General features: G+C 30.5%; 1 protein-coding gene across 2 annotated transcripts in view; it reads right to left on the bottom strand.

Moving 5' to 3' along the window:
* Window positions 1-19,283, bottom strand: part of PpD3 (protein phosphatase D3) — a 47,031-nt gene that overhangs the window by 2,446 nt on the left and 25,302 nt on the right. The window contains exons 6-12 of one of the 2 annotated variants that reach the window (XM_085813389.1): window positions 16,208-16,273; window positions 13,906-14,004; window positions 11,583-11,718; window positions 10,836-10,896; window positions 9,205-9,286; window positions 5,655-5,742; window positions 3,295-3,514 (exon numbers count right to left, since the gene is read on the bottom strand). In XM_085813389.1, coding sequence (XP_085669515.1) covers window positions 3,295-3,514; window positions 5,655-5,742; window positions 9,205-9,286; window positions 10,836-10,896; window positions 11,583-11,718; window positions 13,906-14,004; window positions 16,208-16,273 — 752 coding nt within the window. Of the gene's footprint in view, window positions 1-3,294; window positions 3,515-5,654; window positions 5,743-9,204; window positions 9,287-10,835; window positions 10,897-10,994; window positions 11,101-11,582; window positions 11,719-13,905; window positions 14,005-16,207; window positions 16,274-19,283 lie in introns of both variants that reach the window. The other variant, XM_085813390.1, reaches the window with a different exon arrangement.

Here is a 19,283-nt window from a genome sequence, read left to right as displayed (position 1 = left end):
TGCCTGTTCAGTGGAAGAATCTTAGGGTAGGACCGACAGACACAGTTTTATTTGTTGTCACTGATGAGTTTCATGGACAGGATAGGTTATTGTTGCTTAGTCACCTTGCATAGGAATGCTACAATTATGTGTGTGTGTGTGTGGGGGGGAATTACTTTTGACAATAATATGCCTTCGTGTTTGAATCACTAAATGAGTCCATAGTCATAGTAAAAGTGGAGAGTCCAAAGTTCTAGGAAAATACCATCATGCCTTTGTGGATATTTCCATGGAATTATTCCTGAGAATAATGCACAATGATCGGATGCTACTAAACCATTATGCTATTATGCATACCTATCACATAACGTGGTTACTGCACATAGATTATATACATTATCAATGGCCTTTCCATGGGGATACATGCCACAGTTATTAATATGGATAGCCTCAGTAATACTTTAGATTATAACAGATAGTATAAGACTTACACTGAATATCTAAATACAGACATGTTTGAACATAAATGCATAGTGTAAGAACAGTATATAGTATAACTATACACACATTCAGTATATATAGTCTGAAACAGAACTTAAGAAGACTTAAAGCAAGTATCTAAATACTGACTACCTATCACATAACATGGTTACTGTACATAAATTGCATGCATTATCAATGGCCTTTCCATGGGGATACATGTCACAGTTATTAACAAATTAATATGGGTAATACTTCAGGTTATAATAAATAATAGAAGACAGACTAAGGTCTGAACTTTAAAAAAAAAAAAAAAAAATTAAGTATCTAAATGCAGACATGTTTGAACATAACTGCATAGTATAAGAACAATATATAGTATAACAATATACACATTCGGTATACCTAGTACAAAAACAGTACATAAGCAGAATGCACTGATGTTGCATGCATTCAAATTAGATAGAAATGATTCTATGATCTAAGATTCTGATAGACATGTGGATGATATTTGCTGGAAAATGTAAAGATGACAAAATAATTTAGCTAGTCTGAAGAATAGCTCAACTGACAGTGAAATTTAGAAAGCTTTTACTGTTTACACACTGATATTTTTCCAGGTTTGAGGGCTGGTATCCAAGTACAAAAGAAATATCAAGACCATAACTTGACATATTTTAATGTTACAATCAGGGTTTGAGGCTGGCTCAACATGAATGGATGGCTATTTAATGCTCCCAGTTGCAGCAAAGTGAAATACTCATTTAGTGGAGAAGCAGTACCAAATCTTTTTCTGGCTTGCCTCCAAAGTGAGACAAATATGCCTTGCCCAGTCATCCATGATCACTATTTTCAAGAGTAAAGCACATTAAGAGTAAAATTAGAACCAAAATACTGGATGACTACCTTGAGAACTCCCTGAGCATTGAAACCACTTCAATCGAATCATAAACCGATGCATTAGTATTTCATATTCAGGTTAAAATATCATATGGTTTCTTAATACCTTTATAATTATAAAAAAAATTTACAATGAAATGTTATGTATAAAATGTCAAATAAAAAGTCAAACTAATTCTATGCTACTGTTATTATATTTAAAAAATATATATATTAAGTAGTGGCTTGCCCTATGTATCACATGAATCCTTGATTCACTTGATTTAAGTACATTTACAGCAAATTTGATCAAAACCTCAAATTTCTCCCCTAGAGGTGAAATTAAAAAATTCCTTCAAGTGGTGAAAGCTGAGCAAACCCAAAAAGTTTTCATGAAACCTATGCAATTGTGTAATTCACTTATTTTGGAGGTCGTCCCAAATTATCTCCTCTTCTAGTGGGGTGACCCAAGAACACTACTAAAAGGTGGGACACCTCTGTTCTAGATGGTAATATATCTCCTACATTACAGCACATCCCACAAATGGCTAAATAATTAAAATTGCTGAATACTCAGGTTTGAGCCCAAGCAAAGAGGTTTAATCTGTTTTCCCCAAGTCTAACATTAGTATGAGCTAATTTCCATTTGAAAGTCTCCTCCACAAAAACAATCCTCTTCTTAGGCAAATAGTCTTTGTGTGCTTTGATAACAAATAACCTAACCTATATTATGGCAAATACTTGCAGACGATTTCTTTTCTCAGAACACAGCATACTTGTTCTAGTTAAGCTAGTTTACTGATTGCATGCTTTGCAAATACCTAGCATTTCAATCCCAGTCAATCTCTTTGGGAAAAGCTAAAGCACAGTTGGCACACTAGTAGTATTCAGCTATCATTTGACATAATGCAACTAATGTGGGAGGGGGGAAAGGCTATTGCAGTCTAACACATCTAATGTAAAGCTTATCTTGAAATATAACAGAAAAATAATAAAGAAAAAAATTAGCCCTTCTATTAATAACACTTCCATCGTCACAGCAAATCTAATCAGCAGGTGTATAATTTCTGAGAGTGCACTACACATAGCAGGGTAAATTTAGAGGAACTCTTGTACAAAGCATTATTATTTAAATATTCACTTGATTTTCCTATAGATTATTTAGATAAATATATAAAAGAACTATGATATTTTTTAAGTCTTATTCACAGAATTTTGAATAAAACTTTAATAAATATTGCTGTTTTAATACTTTATTTCATGTTAAGTACACAGTTTTTTCATATACTTACTTAGTCCATTAATTTTCTCCCCAAATTTTAATACATAGTTTCTAGTTAAATAAAATGTTTGAATTTTAAAATAAATCATGTAAATCAATACATTCTGAATAAATTCCTTTAATTTATTTTTAATTTCTTTTCTACACCCTTATTTACTGCTTATTTTTCTATACATTAGTATTAAACACTTCGCTCCCGAGAAAACAAAATGCACATTCTCAGTTACATCATGATGACTGCTAATAATTATCCCTTTCTAAAAAAGTATATATTTATCTACAAAGAAGCTTTTGCTATAATTTTTTTTTTTTCTCTTTCAATTCTTATTTATTGTGATTATCATTGTGACATTAGCAGCAACTATTTTCTTCATTTCTAATTACCTATCCTTTCACTAAGTAAATTAAAAAAAAAAAAAAAAAACCAACAATCTAACAGGAAAAGAAAAGTAAAAATAAAATTTTACTTGATACAAATAAAGTAGTGATAAATAAAGTGAATCAAAATTTTGTGTTGAATGCATTTCTAGCATGTATCATCAAATTTTAAGCACATTATTTCTAAACCACATGTAAATAAAATCTTGTAAAAGAAATTTAACATAGCATTTTTTTTAACATTCATTCTAATTTGTTAAGGTTCCTTACTGAATACAACAAACATATTTTCTTACCAGTAATTTGGCGCAGAGAATACAGTAATGCACTTTCCATTGTGTGTGACTTCATATCCTTCGGCCTTAACTTCATGGCTACGGATAATATAATCTAAATTATTTTTAGAAAGGAATTCTTCTGTCACATCAGGACCAAACTGTACACCAACCCCACGCTTGCTGGGGGAGATACCACGTTGTGGCTGAGGATCAGACCATAGTAATTCACACATAAGACCTAAAAAAAAAAAAGTGTGTATGTAAATATATATATTCATTCCATACATTATATAAGTAAGTTCAACTGCTGAAGAAATAGAACAGATCATTTTTATCAAGCGATGACTAAATAGGTTAAAATTTTAAATACATTCCTTTTATATATAGCAAGCATGAATAAATTAAAATACGTTTTGACAGACACATGCCACAGATATACAAGTTGATTATAATGCAAGTTCTGATTCCAAAATGCTATAAAAATATGAATCATTGGTCAGAATGACTTGAAGTTTGATTTGAATATACAAGAAATGCAGAAGGAGGGAGGAAGACTTGGCCACTTGGTTGCTTATTAAATTAGTATTACTCTGACATATAATCCTTCAGTCAGAAAAAAGAAAGTGCATGTTTTGCTTCAGATGTCTCTCTTTTTTTTTCTTTTACCAGAATGGTGACTATGCATTATCTACTTTTAGGAAGTTCCATACATTAAAAGGTTTAAAATTTGGTCCAATGTCAGCAAAAGCCTACAAATTCTCATATTTGAAGAAATCATTTCGAATGTGAAAACCTGGCAGAAGGAAAAAAAAAATTTCATTCGATACCATCAGAGAAAGATATGGCTAAAGCACTGCAGGATGAGAGAAGCAGTGGTGTGGGAAGCTGCAATGCACAGGGAACTGCCCAAAATTTAGATATTCCTGTCAGAACAGTTCATAAAATTTTATGAATTATTCTGCAATGCTATCCATATAAAATTACACAAGTTCAAAAGGTGCTTCCTGCTGACCCGCGACAAAAACTTTTCACCCTACATCTTTTTTTGCTTGGCTGGAAGTGGGCAATGTATGGCTATAGAACATTTTGTGGACAGTCGAAGTTCTCCAAGGTGCTGTCAATAAGCAAAATTGCAAAATGCGAGCAAATAAGACTCCATTACCACTGCAACCATTGCCTCTTCATGTTGCAATAATCACTATGTGATAATGGTTTATGGCAGCATTTATCATTCTTCCACTTTTTTAAGAGATAGGTACTCCTACTTGCTTCATTACTGAACAACGGTGTGAATCTCTTGTGCAGCTGAACCCTTCCTTTACTTCAAAAGTGCAAGTGTGTTAAATAGCACATTTTTACGTAAGATAGCACTCCTTCCCACATTGCAGCAACTATATTGAACTTCCATTCAGAAATAACAAGATTATCAACTATAATTTTCCCTGTTGACTTGATTTTAACCTTTGTCACTCTTTGGGGGTCAGACCTAACCACAGTAACAGCACCTCTAGAAGTGTTGTATACTGTGGTTAGATTACAAACTTGGGCAACTTGGCACACAATACTTTATATATATTATATTAAGTATTGTGTATATTAATATATATATATTAAGTATTGTGCTATACTTAAAAAATATTTACATTTTTAAAAATATGAACAATATACACATTACATGGGTGTTTGTAAATGTACGGTATCTGTGTGGTATGGGTGCACTCAAAGAGTTGTAGGGTACTCTTGGACCATCTCCTGTGGCACACTCCATCAAAACTGGTTTGGAGCTGTGCAGTTACTGTCGTGAGACTACACCTGTTCTGAAATTCTGGTGTTCCACTGACATTGCACTTGTACTTGAACTGATACATGCTGCTTTGCACTTTCAGCTTTTAGTAGACTATAGTGAATAGTAAATTGAACATTTCTTGCATGTGTGATAGATATTTGTTTCAGTCATACTTACTTTTTGTGATGTTCACATGAATTCTTAAATTATGTAATGTTAATTAAACTTTAATTCCCCATAGCTGACTATTATTTCCCTTTGGTTAGCAACATTCAAGCATTATATGACATGCATTTACTACTCAGGTTAGTTTTGGAAAAAAGGGATAAGATGCAGGAAACTAACACCATCAATTATCTTATGAAGGAAGAAAGTCTGTAATCACCCAGACAAATAATAAACAGCATATGCATGGAAAATTACATTAACTAGTACTAAGCATCTATAGTATAGCAAATCTTGCATAACAGTTGAAAATGGTGTAAAAGATCTTCTGCTAATATAAAAATCAAAATTTCATTTTTAATTCAGAAGTATATTTTTACACAGGAATAAGCATATAAGAATTTAAATTGTTTCATTATTCACATACCTTTTTCAGGGGGTTGCCGATTTCTGTCTATTTGACGAATGTCATTTAAAGTAACTCCTGGTTCTGAGAACAAACCACCATGCATGACCTGAAATGTCGTTTTACATAAGTCACAACATACAAATGAGATCCTGAATAGCTCACTTATTGATGTGGTTGCAACTACAGCTAAATTAGAATTTCAAATCAAAGTTTTTAAATAACTATAACCACACACTAAAGAGCTTCAGCTTCAAAGTATATATAATTATACCAGGCAAATTCCTCTGAAAACCATTTCCATATTCCAAGTACATACCACTACAAGTTAACAGTAGATGTCACTTTCAATAACAGTACATATGTATAGGGCATTCCTTAACTTGCACTTCTCCAGTAAAAAAAAAGGGGGGGGAAAGGTTATAAGCTTTATTGTCTTAAATACTGATCCTAGATATGTACTCCTATGACATTTCTAAAAATAAGAGAAATAATATTTCAGTGGTAAAGATGGTAGATCTATAAGTATAAAATTCAATTTTTACGTTATCTTCATAAAGCAAAAAATTCAGATTTATAAAATATTATTCTTACATAACTGGAAACACGATTGCCACTTAGGAGAATGAAATTCCCTGACTTTTCCAAGTGTGTTTAAAGAAAATTCCAGGCTATCCGTCTAGTGGACGTTGGCTCTGAGAGTAAATTAATTATGGTCCCAATTGTTAACACAAAAATTTGCCAATTACATGACTTATATATATATACAACCCTTAAAGCATTACTTTTATAACAAAAGTTGTTTTTTTAACCTCAGTCCTTAGTCTGAGATTAAAATCTGCCCAATTGGGATATAAAAATGTCTTTTCTGCAGATAATTTGCAGCTAAAGAAAGAAATCTATTTAATATTTTAAAATAAATTCAAGTATTTTATATTTATTTAGCAGCATACATAAGTAAAAAATATGTGCACTGAATTTCGCGATGGGATGGCACACTACTGCTAGAATCAGTTTCACAAGTATGCCAGAGAAAACTGCCTTAAATATGAAAGTATTATTAAATAATAATAAATAAATTTAGAAGGAAGAAGGCACATTAAATGATACAAATAACAGTAAAATAAAGTTAATTACGGATTAAAAACTGAATTACAAAAATCGAGGATATTTTGCATAAATGTTTAGCCTAGATGACTGATTATTATTTTTTTAACTGCATAATGACAAATAAGGCATTTAAGAAAAGGTTTAAAAGATTTTCTTTCATATGGGAATGGGGGATTTACTTTTGTGAACAAAAGTGCACTGCACATGTGCATTTGAATCTCTGGATTCTTGAGATTATTGGAAACCAAAGATGCTGGTAATTTGCTTTGCCTTTCTAAAAGACAATCTGATTGTCACTGCGAATGAAGCTCACGTAATACATGATTCGCCAAGAAAGTGATAGCTTCTGACGATGGCACAAAAATCACCTTTTTGGAGACTGCAGTAAGAAATTCCCAGATCTTTTCAGATTTTGACTAAAATATTTAAATTCCCTGATTTTTCTCTGAATTTTTTGGTCAATTTTCGAGTTTTTCAGGTAGCGAGGCAACTCTGTGGAAAATAAATATTTCATACATTCATAGTACAAGTCATAGTTCTTGGAAGGAGTCAACATTTTAGTTTTTCAAATAATTTTCTATGTTTATTATTAATCATATAGGAAACACTTATCCCCCCCAAAAAAATTAGCAACTGATGGTTTTGCCTTGAGTGGAAATTTGTAGTAAACTCAATAAAAACATATAATTACACCTTCATGAATTTTTAATCTAAAAATTTGGAATTTAGGTTCAGCAGAAGATGTATAAAAAGTTAAAAATTTACAATTACAGAGCCCCCTCACAAAATTCTCTACCTAATTTAAAAAAATTCTAGTACATATTTAGGGGTTGGAGGAAAATGTGAAGATACCTTTTTCTAATTTCCTAAGTTCACAATCAAATAATACACAGAAAAGGTAGCAGCACTTCATGATGCAAGTGACTAATGTATAAGATTCTGCTATTTTTTATTTATGGGAATAAAGTCAATTATTATGGAACTTTTATAACCTAAAGCTTGTACATTTTGACAATGCATTCATTATTGCTGACTTGCAAGTTTGGGTTTCTGTCAGGATACTCTTCCTTAAGTGGAAAAAAAAAAAAAAAAAGACTCCACAGGTGCAACATCTTTTTTTCTATGGATTATTTCGACATTAATTAAGACCCAAAGTGTTTCTAGGTGTCAAGAGTGGTTGCATATTACTTATAATCTCAAGAAATTTCTTAATGTTCAAGACTGACTTCTTAATCTTCTTAATGTTCAGGTTGAATAAATCCATACTGGGTTTTTAATTTCCTACACTTGACTATGTAGTCCCTTCGGTTGGGATCCTCCACCGCAGCTGCATTTCATAGAGAACCAAGGCCCTCATTTTCATAATATTTCAGAATGGTTTATTTAGGCTACATATCTAAAATAAATCCTTTGAAACAAATAATTTTCTTCTATGCTATTTCTATCATATAAAAAAGTCTAAATTAGTTTTGATATACACCTATAGCTCGACGATATTTAGATATCAGTAAAGAATATTTATTAATTTTGAGATTTACAGCTGAAAAGGTTATCATTAGTTCCAAGATCCAGTAAGATGTAAACAATAGGTGTTTTTGAAATTGCACTTTTCTCGTGTCTCATCATCAACACTGCAAGGGAATTACATGTGCACTTTTCGTGCCTTACATGTGCTGAATTATTTAGATTAAACTCTTCTTACAGTGATTCTACATCTTTCTACCAAGATTTATTAAGAGTTTCAGGAAAATATTATTCCTTATTTATCACATAGTCAAATTTAAGGTTTCCTTAATTTCGATGGTATATGCATCATATACACATACACAAGTTTTAAATATCAAATTTGAGAAGGAAAATATTATTCCTTATTTATCACATAGTCAAATTTAATGTTTCCTTAATTTCGATGGTATATGCATCATATACACATATACAAGTTTTAAATATCAAATTCGAGAAGTTTTGGATTATACAATATATTTTTTGATGAAAGTCTATTCAGAGCTTCATATAAAGCATAACATCTGCTTCATCAATTTTAACCAAAACCTAATATGCTGTTCTTATTGATATAAGTCTTAAATACAAAAATGGAAAAGTTTTGGATTAAATTTTAATTTAGTTTTTCATTAAAAACTGTAACAGTTTTCAAGTAAAGTACCACTTCTGGCTGCCCATTCAAAATTCTCATAGGTTGCAATAAAAGTATCCCTTCAATCCTATTCAATTTTGTTCAAAATCTAATCAGCTCTTTATATGAATTCAGAAAGCTTGAATATAGAAAAAACATTTTGGAAGTTTAGCCAGTACTAAATACATATGAAGCAGAAATAAAATTCAATCATTTTTAATCCAAAGAGAGGCAGAACCTCATATTTAAATTTAAATATTTAATATATATATTAAACATAATTATTATAAAATTTTGTACAATTATTATAAAATAAAAAGTACTAACCAGAACTCTGTTATTCAGCAAATGACATAATGGTAGCCAGTTATATACTTCTGTGAAAAGATCAGCCATCTGTGCTGAATACGTGTAAAGTTAAAGAACTATTTTGAAATTTTGACAGAAATGTATGAAAATATTAATTTTTGACTAATTAAAATTTTATTCATTCCATCTATTCTATTTTAGAAATAAAATAACTAATTTGAACATACAGTACCTATTTTTAAGTTATTTCTTTTAATTAAAATATTATCTACTTATTTTCATGATTTTGCTTTTAATATACCTGCCTGAATTTAATATACCTAGAAAATACCACATCATGTAGGAATGTTCTGTATTAGCCATCAATTCGCAAACAGTTAGAGAAAGAAGTTAAATTATGAAAAACGAGAGATGTAACATCAGGCAATTAAATGTCTTCAAGGACAAAAGCTACACTATCACAATTTACATTATGAAATTAAAATTCTGTATTAAGAAACATATTTGTGCAATTTTTACAAAACTTGGGCTTTATTTTAGACAATGAGTCAAAGACAGAAAAAATATTAGCATGCCTTTTCGAAAAGGTTCGATTTTGAATCAAATTACATATGCTAAAGCTGCGGGTCCCATTTTTTCTCTTTCACATACCCCTCTTAATGAGCCTTTATAACGCAGAGTATCCCATAACCTTCCCTTTTAGGTATTGACCAATGGCCGAGTGGTAGTGTTGATGAACAATGGTTGTTTGACCTGGGTTCAATTTCAGGCCAACAGACTGGTTGCATGAGCATTTTCATATTTCATATCCATGTGAAATGTGGATACAAGCCAGTTTCTCCTACAGAGTCCTCCACAAGGACATCTATCCTCTTAGACAAATAGCCCTCTCATGTTTTACCCTAACCAAAATAATACAAATAATTTTGTTGTTCAGTACTTCATTATGTCATTCATCAATCTATGGAACTCAAGTTGGAAAACTCTGAAGCACTGATTAGGTACTAGAACAGTATCTGCAAAAGACGGGTTCCTGCTTCAGTCATTTGACAAAAAAGCTGTCTAAATCAATACTGGAGCATTAAAATCTTTATTACAAAATGCTAACAGTTGTGGACTGTATTAAATTGAATGTGTTGAATATTGCTTTCATTCTCCAGTCTGAAAGAATTTCTATTTCATCTTCTAAATGCTGTCTAAAAATTCAACACAACGAATTTCTGCAACATGCTGATGGAAAGACTAACCACCTGTACATATTCCCACTAAGAAACTTTATAAATTAATTTGGCATAAACATTTTTTGAAAGCATCTTAAAGCTACTTTTCAAGTGTTGTATTGACAGAAAACAAACTGAGTGGCCTCACAGAAGTCTTGAAAGTTAACACAACACAATGCTTTTTCGTTTTTAAATCAAACTTTTAGATTATTATGATTCACCAGAAAGAGCAAAAGCTGTAAAATTTGTTCTCTAAATATATACTAAAATTCATATAATGCTTTAGTATAATTTCAATAATATGGCATTTTCTCTGCAAAATATTTATTTTATGTTTTACAGAACATTTTATATATTAAACTATGAAAGAAACAAATTAATTATTAACACCAAAACTTATTAAGTCACATTTCAAAGTTAAAAGGATATTTAGCCTTGACTTCTCCCTCAAAACCATACATCTGATTCATGGTTTGGCTTTCATGATTACCTGCAAAGATAAAGATAAAAAAAATAATAAACTGCATATTTAAATCCAAATTTAACAACTGATTATGATAAATACCATAACAAAAATATGTAACTTACCCCGAGACATGAAAAAATGATTAGGATACAACAGTTTAAAACCAAACAATGTAAATATGCATTCTACTGAAAAAGAGCCTCTGTCAACAAAATCACCATTAAATAACTTTGATTGTTAAGAAATATTACTCAATAATAATACAGTATATTAAATGCATAAAATAACCTAAATTAACAAGATTGAAAAATGTCACTAGCACTTTCTGAGAAAACCCTCCCCCATTAACATCAGTAACAATAAGAACATAAAAATATGTATGAAATGAACATAATATGTAAGTTTACCTATGGCACAGGAAAATTTATAAAATACTAAATTATTAATTTCATATCACACAGCAATGCATGTAAGTGTTTACAGGTACTAGAAATATTACAGCTTTAAAACTCAATCTGTGCTCATCACACCTAAAGATGAAACAGAGGCTAATTACAGACCTTAATTTGGATGGAATGATTTAGCTACTTTATCAGCTTTATAGCTCATGTTGCTCAATATACAATTGTCATTACAGTAAAAATTCAAGTCTCTACATAATTTTACTTAGGTCATCTAATATTTTCTAGGTGATATTTGAAAGGACCCACTTGGCCTTATTCCAGAATACCACAGATGATTATGAGGAATCCTTCCAAGTTGGTTTAATTCCATCTTCCTAAGAGAGAAGATTTTGCTATGCTTGTCATAGAAAGAGTTTTGCCCCGTTTTAGAATCATGAAAATGCTGGGTAAATTGAAAGTAAAGGATTAGACTATGTATGTTGAACAAGAGACAAAACATGGATAATACTGAAGAATAAGTTCTATATAGGTAATGAAAAAAACAATATCATTATTCTGATGCAAAAAGCAGAGTATTACCTTTTGAATATGAACTACACATACTGCATTTGTACATAACATATAGTATATACATATATTTATGATTTATTTACTAAAGAAATATTGATTATATTATCTTCTAATATAAATTTATCAAAAAAGATTATCAAATTTATTTATTTATTATTTTATTATCAAAAAAGAGGGAACCCATATGTAGCAAGTTTAATTCCGAAAATTGTGCTTTAAAGTAACTTGGATGTAAATTATGAAAAAACGTTTTATGGGGGCTTGAATTTAAATCATGAATAACAAAATTTCAGACTTTGAAACAGAAATTAATAATTAAAAACAAGTAATTATTGTTATTGATCAGAAATTAGTTGACTTTTCAAGGGGAACAACCCAACTCCCGTTCAATGGACAATAATTAGTAAATGCAAAGGTGTTTCATCTTTTACTCAAGTCTGTCTTCTGTAAATTTTACTTCATAAATTGGCTTTTCACTCAAAATTTCTAAAGAATCTTGTATAAGCGAAAATGCTTCATTCAGAATGAGTTCTTTGATACTCTACTTTGGCTATAAATCCCATCACTTCACGGAACTACAATTTTGGCCTAACGTAATTTGTCAGTTTGGCATCATCATTCTTACTTGAGTAAAAGACAAAACATCTTCGCATTTATTAATTATTGTTCAAATCAAAAAAACAATATCATGATTCTGGTGCAAAAAGCAGAGTATGCTTTTGCACAGATGATTACCTTTTGAATATAAACTATACATACTGAATTTGTACATAACATATAATATATACATATATTTATAAATGTAAACTGCTAATTTTAAAGACTTAAAAGCTAGAAACAAAACTCAGAAATTACAAGTCAAAAACATTTCTTTTTAAGCAAATATTTGAAGAAACAATGAACTTCTCTAATTTTATATTATTGATTTGTTTGCAAATGAAATGGTAAATGGAGTGTAAAGCAAAAGCAGAGACTTTTTTCAAATTTCTGATGTGACATGAAAGCATCAACGATGTAATAACAGCAGTTCCACTTAACAAGGTCGAAGTAAAGCCCACTGAGACAAAATCATCTATCAAGAGCAAGTCAACTGAGAGTAATTTTATTTTGAATTTAAAAGTACAATGCCTCAAAAAACTGCAGCTAAATATATTAATAAAGCTTCTTATAGAAGAACTGCTATCAAACAAATAATTCAGCACTGGGTTATACAGTTCAGATTATAAAAAATGAATCTTTAAAATCATCCTTACTGCTACTCCCTTAAATCTGTCAAGCCTACCAAATTAAGACTTGGTAGAATCACACTAATCAACCAAACATTACGAGGGTCATGAAGAAATTGACTGGTTACTAATCAATTATTCTTCAACACTCAGCAACAGTGGGCAAACTTGATATGTGTATGCAATATATTTTCACCAGTTGATCAAAATAGTTATTTGAAGTGCACTCCCATTTCCTGAATGGGGCAAACAGGAAAGGGAGGAAAAGGAAGGGGAAACAAAGAAGGCTTTTACCTAGCAAAAACATTCAATTCAATGGTATGGTTGGAAGCAAAGAAAACACTTGGCATCTGATGGTCAAAAGCCAGTTATCTTCAAAGAAGGTTATACCTGTTAAATAAGGATTCTCTTTTAGATGGCAGACAGCTATTAAGCGGACATGAGAGAAATGCATTAAAATTTTTCCACTGTGTTACAGATAATGCTTTTTTTTTTTTTTTACTTCAAGCCTATCTGCTTCTAAACCTTACAATGCATATAACAAATATACCATTTATGATACAAGAATCAATCTCCTCCTTAGCTTCTTGATGATCATAGTTATGATTTTTACAGCCCTAGAACTATATCTTAATATAGTACAACATGTAAGCCTTGCCAATATCTTAACACTTTGTCAGGAATTAATAACTTATTTATCTAATGAGACCAAATTTTATAAATACATAACTTCCCCCTGTCTTTTTAAAGCACTCACGAATTCAATTTACATTTCCTTAAGTAATATATTTCCTTAAGAATACCTAATGAAATACAATAAAATTCAAGGATACATAAGGGTTTGATTCAGAAGGTAAGCCATTCATTTCAAAAATGTTTAGAAGGTCATAATACTGTCCATGAATGTCCCCACATACTGTGAATTTACTATCCTAGAAATGAAGATAAAACATTAATATATTAGTAGAATCCGTGATAATATATATATATATATGAACTGTACACTGCAATGGCAAAAGGGAGGAAAATTTTTTGCCTTATATAACATTCTCAAACATATCTTAATCTTATATATATGCATCTTAAGTGTTTGTCGCCGATAGTTTATTGGTTGCTTGCGTAACTGTAAATTGTTTTATTCCCCGTGCAGTGCAGCGCATGACGAATATTATGAGAAAGCTAAGCAGGAAAAATTAAAAATACAAGAGCACGTGCATTTAATATTTAATAAATAAATTTAACATCTATATATAATAGAATTTGGAAATATGCAACTGGCAACGATGAAAAAAATAAATAAAATGAAATAAATATCTTTATTATATGCAGTTTAAGTGTCTGTTTCTCACCGATAGTTTATTGGTTGCTTGTGTAACTGTACTAGCCAATGGGGTGAAGTTGCCATGGCCCAGGGTTGCCATTTCAATTGAGACGTAGACAATTTCCTGTAAAACTCGCCTTTGCTATGACCATCAATAAGTCTCATGGCCAAACGCTTAAGCATGTTGGCCTTTCTTTTACCTGACCCTGCATTTAGACACGGTCAACTTTATGTTGCCTGTTCAAGAGTTCGTGAAAGAACGGACATAAAATTAAAAATAACTGATGGTCCTCTGCAAGGCGAGCTTAAAAATGGTGGAAAGATCTGCACAAGTAATGTTGTGTGCAAAGAGATCTTTGACATGTGAATTAACATTTTATTATTTAAATCACCTTTATTTATTGAGCTAGTGGTGGCTCTTCAGAAATGTACTACCAGTGGTTTCCTTCACTGCCCTCTACTTTAAGCAATTAAGCAAGTAGAAGTGGGAAACCCTGTGGAGCAGTAAGCAACGGGATGTCCTCGCCATCTGCCCTGGGTAATTCAGTTTGAATTAGCAGACATCTTTGCACAAATCATGTTAATTACAATTTATAATATCTAGAACAGCAGTCATTTTGTATGACCGCCGGGCTTTCTAGTATAATTATAAATGATTACAAAATTCTGATTAAAGTCTATTTTGAACTGCAAGGTACATTAAAAAAAATAAGGATCAACTGGTTATAAAGAAGTGCTATGATTATATCATGTTTGCATAGTAATTTTAACTGATCTTCAAGATATATTTAAGCTTATTGTTGTTTGCTTTAGTGTGATTGCTTTGTATATTAAGTACAAAAACATTAAAAATCATATCAGTGGTGTATTCAACTCAGAGATTACATTTCTGAATGCAAAAGACAAAATGCCGCAAATTCCACCATAAATTATATGAAACTTATGACTGAAGAAAAATTAAGAAAATGGAATCTTGAGTTTGGTGAAGATAACTGAAATATTCATGATAAAGACTGCAGTGTCATCAGATTTAGCATTCAGACTGATGATCATGCTCAGCATATGGATGCAAAGGCCCTATTTTTCAGAACTATGACTGACACACTAAGCTTTCACAATCTAGATATTGCTGAAAGCAACAATCAATGCTTACAACTGTGTCTTGGGATAAAATAGAACATTTTTTGATTGTTTTTCCCTTTGAAAAAACCATTACAATGCGTGTTTTTAGTAAAACACTCAAATTTGCCCTTCGAAAAAACTGAAAAACCTCAGAAATTACTATGTAAAATGAAAAATCCTGACAATAAGAACCTTTACATTGCTGTTCTTACAGTTCAGGAAATTAAAAAATTCCAATGGTGGCCTTTTTTTTTTTCAATACTTTGTGATTACCATGCCTTCCTGCAACTCAAGACTGGCTTAAACCTAAAAAATGCGAAGAAAGTGAGAAGATAAAATTGCAATACTAAAATGGTTGAACCCCTAGGCAAAATAATTTTAAGCGAAGTATTTCACAGAATAAGAAGTTTCTGGGAAAAAACTGAAATGATAAATGGAAAACTTTAATAGGAATGAAAAGGGATTTGTAGAAAAACTGCATTAGTAATACATCTAATTTGAATGCTTTATATATATATTTTTTATTTCTTTCTTTACAGTCAAATAGCCCTTAATTTTAAAATGCACTAGATACATATAGATATGTTTAGTATACATTCACAAATAAAGGTGAATGAGAATTCAGGAGAGATCATAAAAATTTTTTAATTAATTTTTACTACAAGGAGAAATAGTAATAATAAAAATTTTACCCCTGGTATGGTAACTTCTACCATAGTTGGAGTTTGTTCAAAAAGGGCTTTAACATCAAGAAGTATCTGTATAAAGAAAATATATATACATAAAAGAAATTAAGAGGTTACAAATTTTATAAAACTTTTACAAATTATTAATTTTGATCACAACATAACTATTTGGTATGTAGTGTGCAATTTATGTGCTACAATAAAAATTAATCAAGGACTAATTTCACAACTTATAAAAATATTCTGTCTTTAAATTTCTATATCACTTACTTTTTTGATATTATGATTGAATTTTACATAACTTACAATTAATATTTATCAGAAAATTATATTAAGCATTACTAAACGTAAACTCCCTCAATAATTCTAATAAAGGTTCATATGGCTAAGTTAATTTTAAATAATCTAAGAATGATATAAAAATGCGCTAATATGTATAAAAACTTATACTCTCATATACACATCATCTGCTGATGGGAAAAAGCACCTTAAATTCTTCATAAACACATGGTGCTCTTAATGCATTTTATACCCTCTTTATTAGATTCATTCATTATTCCAAATGCAAATATTTTGCTCTTAGTTACCTAACTTACTTGTACAAAATGGTCAAACTGTAATAAAGTTCTTATTTTTATGAAAAATGATGATAATAACAATATATTAATACATTAACCATTTCACCTTCATAACTAATTAGAATTACTTTTAATTTATATAAAAATCACTAGATTTATTAGCATTACTTGTTTAGTTCAAATCAGCTTGTTCAGAGTTCAAATTCACACAAAGTTTTCATCAAATTTATGCATACTTTTGCTAGATATTTTTACTAACAATTTAGCAGCTTATCTTGCATATTATTTTCTATTTTATTTATGTAACTTATTTTATTTTAAGCTACATATAACAAAATTGGGTAAAAAAACAACCTTGGATTTGTATAGATTTTGAATATGGAAAACAAAATTTTGCTCAGTAAATTCCTTTTGCTTTTGAAGAAGAGGGGGCTACATTAAATCGCCAACAAAATCAAGAGTTTAAATCAAACTACTACTCTAACAATGCTTTTTTTTCTTTTGGTTTAAATACCTTCATTTGAGGGTAGAGGATGAGACAACGCAAATGAACTGCTTTAACCATTTGTTACTTTGCTGACATTACTGACCTATGATTCTGTTTACTGACTTAAATTTGTTGCAATTTACCAATTTTTGAATCTTAGTTTACTCCCCAAACAGAATTTAAAAAAAAAATAATAATAAATAAAAAATTAATGTAATTAAAAAAAATCAGCAAGCAACTGAGTAAGCAATTATCTGATAAATTCTTGTAATAGTAAACTGAGAATGTTTACTATTACAACAATTTATCAAATGAAAGCAGTTTATAAATCGCAGAGCCACTTGACTTTTAAAAGCTACATCAGGGTTCATAGCCACATTTTAGTTAAAAACGTAAGCACCTATAAGCACTTTTCAAGCACACTTTAAGGAAAAAATACGCACCTGTCTAATTACATTATACACAACTGCATAACCTTAAAAGAAAAATTAGACTTGTAATTTAAAATATGAGCAATGCAATATTTATTAAGAGAATGAGCATTACCTCAACAATAGAAAACTATTAACTTTTTTTTTTTTTTTTTTTAATTTTAAATGACAGTTCAATTTACAGAATTAGTTTACAATGAGAGAAAAAAAAACTATGCAGAACTAAACTATATTACAAGATTTAATGATGATATTTCAGTTGAAAATATAGAAAATAAATAATAGTAAGCCATATTAATTGTATTCATTTGGCACCTAATAATAAATACAATTTATTTTTCCACTCATATTAATATTTAAATAATTTAACTTAAATCAAAATTCTGAACATTTTCTAAATTTTCATTGCATAACAGTTTTCCCTTAACATATATTCCAAGCAAAGTAATTTAAGTAAAAAAGAGGCACATTTCTGAAATCAGAAGACAAGAAATTGCTTCATACAGTCATCCTTTAACAGTAAAAGCTTAACTAACCCGCATTCTCGGAAATTCCCGAATATTCCAGATAGTAACTGGAAAAAGAGGAGTGAGGGAGATTGTAGCCGTTCTTTAGATTTCTCGGCCAAATAAATGATTTTGACGTTCCGATATGTGCATCATATAAAAATAGACCAATGGAACTGAGAAATATTCTGCTTAGAAAGTGCAGTAAAACTCTTTTAAGTGTTCATAAACAAATCTCAGACTGAACATCAAAATTAATTATCAATGCAAAATACCGCAAATGTTATTGCGCAGCAAATGTTATTGCGCAATACGTTCGGCATAATTCTTCCATGTGTGATATTACGCAATCGGAATCAACACCTGCTGGTATTCCGAGAATAAAGAACTATTGTATTCAAAAGGGGGAAAAAAAAAGAAAGAAAGAGACTTACTAATCTGGGGTGTTTCTGATTCTAATTTTCAACAGACTGTATTACATTTCCGGAATAGAATCAATCTTCGCTTGGGTTAGGTAGACCGCAAAAACTTTTAGTCCTATTCAATCCAGATTGGACAGTGACAAAAAAAAGTCCGCTGCTTCAATATTAGAGATTTTGCGGAGAAACTCCCAACCTCCGTACTGTATAATGTATTGGCAAAGAAAATGAAATTGTTTTTACTATTCGATTACTTTCCTTTTATTTAAGCCATTCCGAATATTATTCCTTAGAAAGCTAATCTGTGTAAAAACACACCCATTTTTGGAAATTTATCTATACTTCAGCAGTCTCTGCAACTATATTACTATAAATATTCATACATATGCTCATAATATAAGCATAACGATCATAATAAACACGAATATGAACTGACCACGCGGAACGAGAATGCAAATTATTAAAATCTTGATAAAAATTCAAACGGGTGCAGTATTTGGGTGGGAGGAAAAGAATACCAAATGTACCGGAATTTTCTACCGTTTTCAATTCTTTGGCCAATAGAACGACGTGCACCTGTCTGTACTCTCGCGAATACCATAGGTTATGTTAATGCAGAGGAAGGGGGAGAAACAATTTCTGGGAGTATGATTCACCATCT

Source organism: Stegodyphus dumicola, chromosome 3 (assembly GCF_044657685.1).
Source record: "Stegodyphus dumicola isolate Sdum_Otavi_A_Nest chromosome 3, ASM4465768v1".
Classification (NCBI taxonomy): Eukaryota; Metazoa; Arthropoda; class Arachnida; order Araneae; family Eresidae; genus Stegodyphus; species Stegodyphus dumicola.
This window is presented reverse-complemented; position numbering and strand designations above follow the sequence as displayed.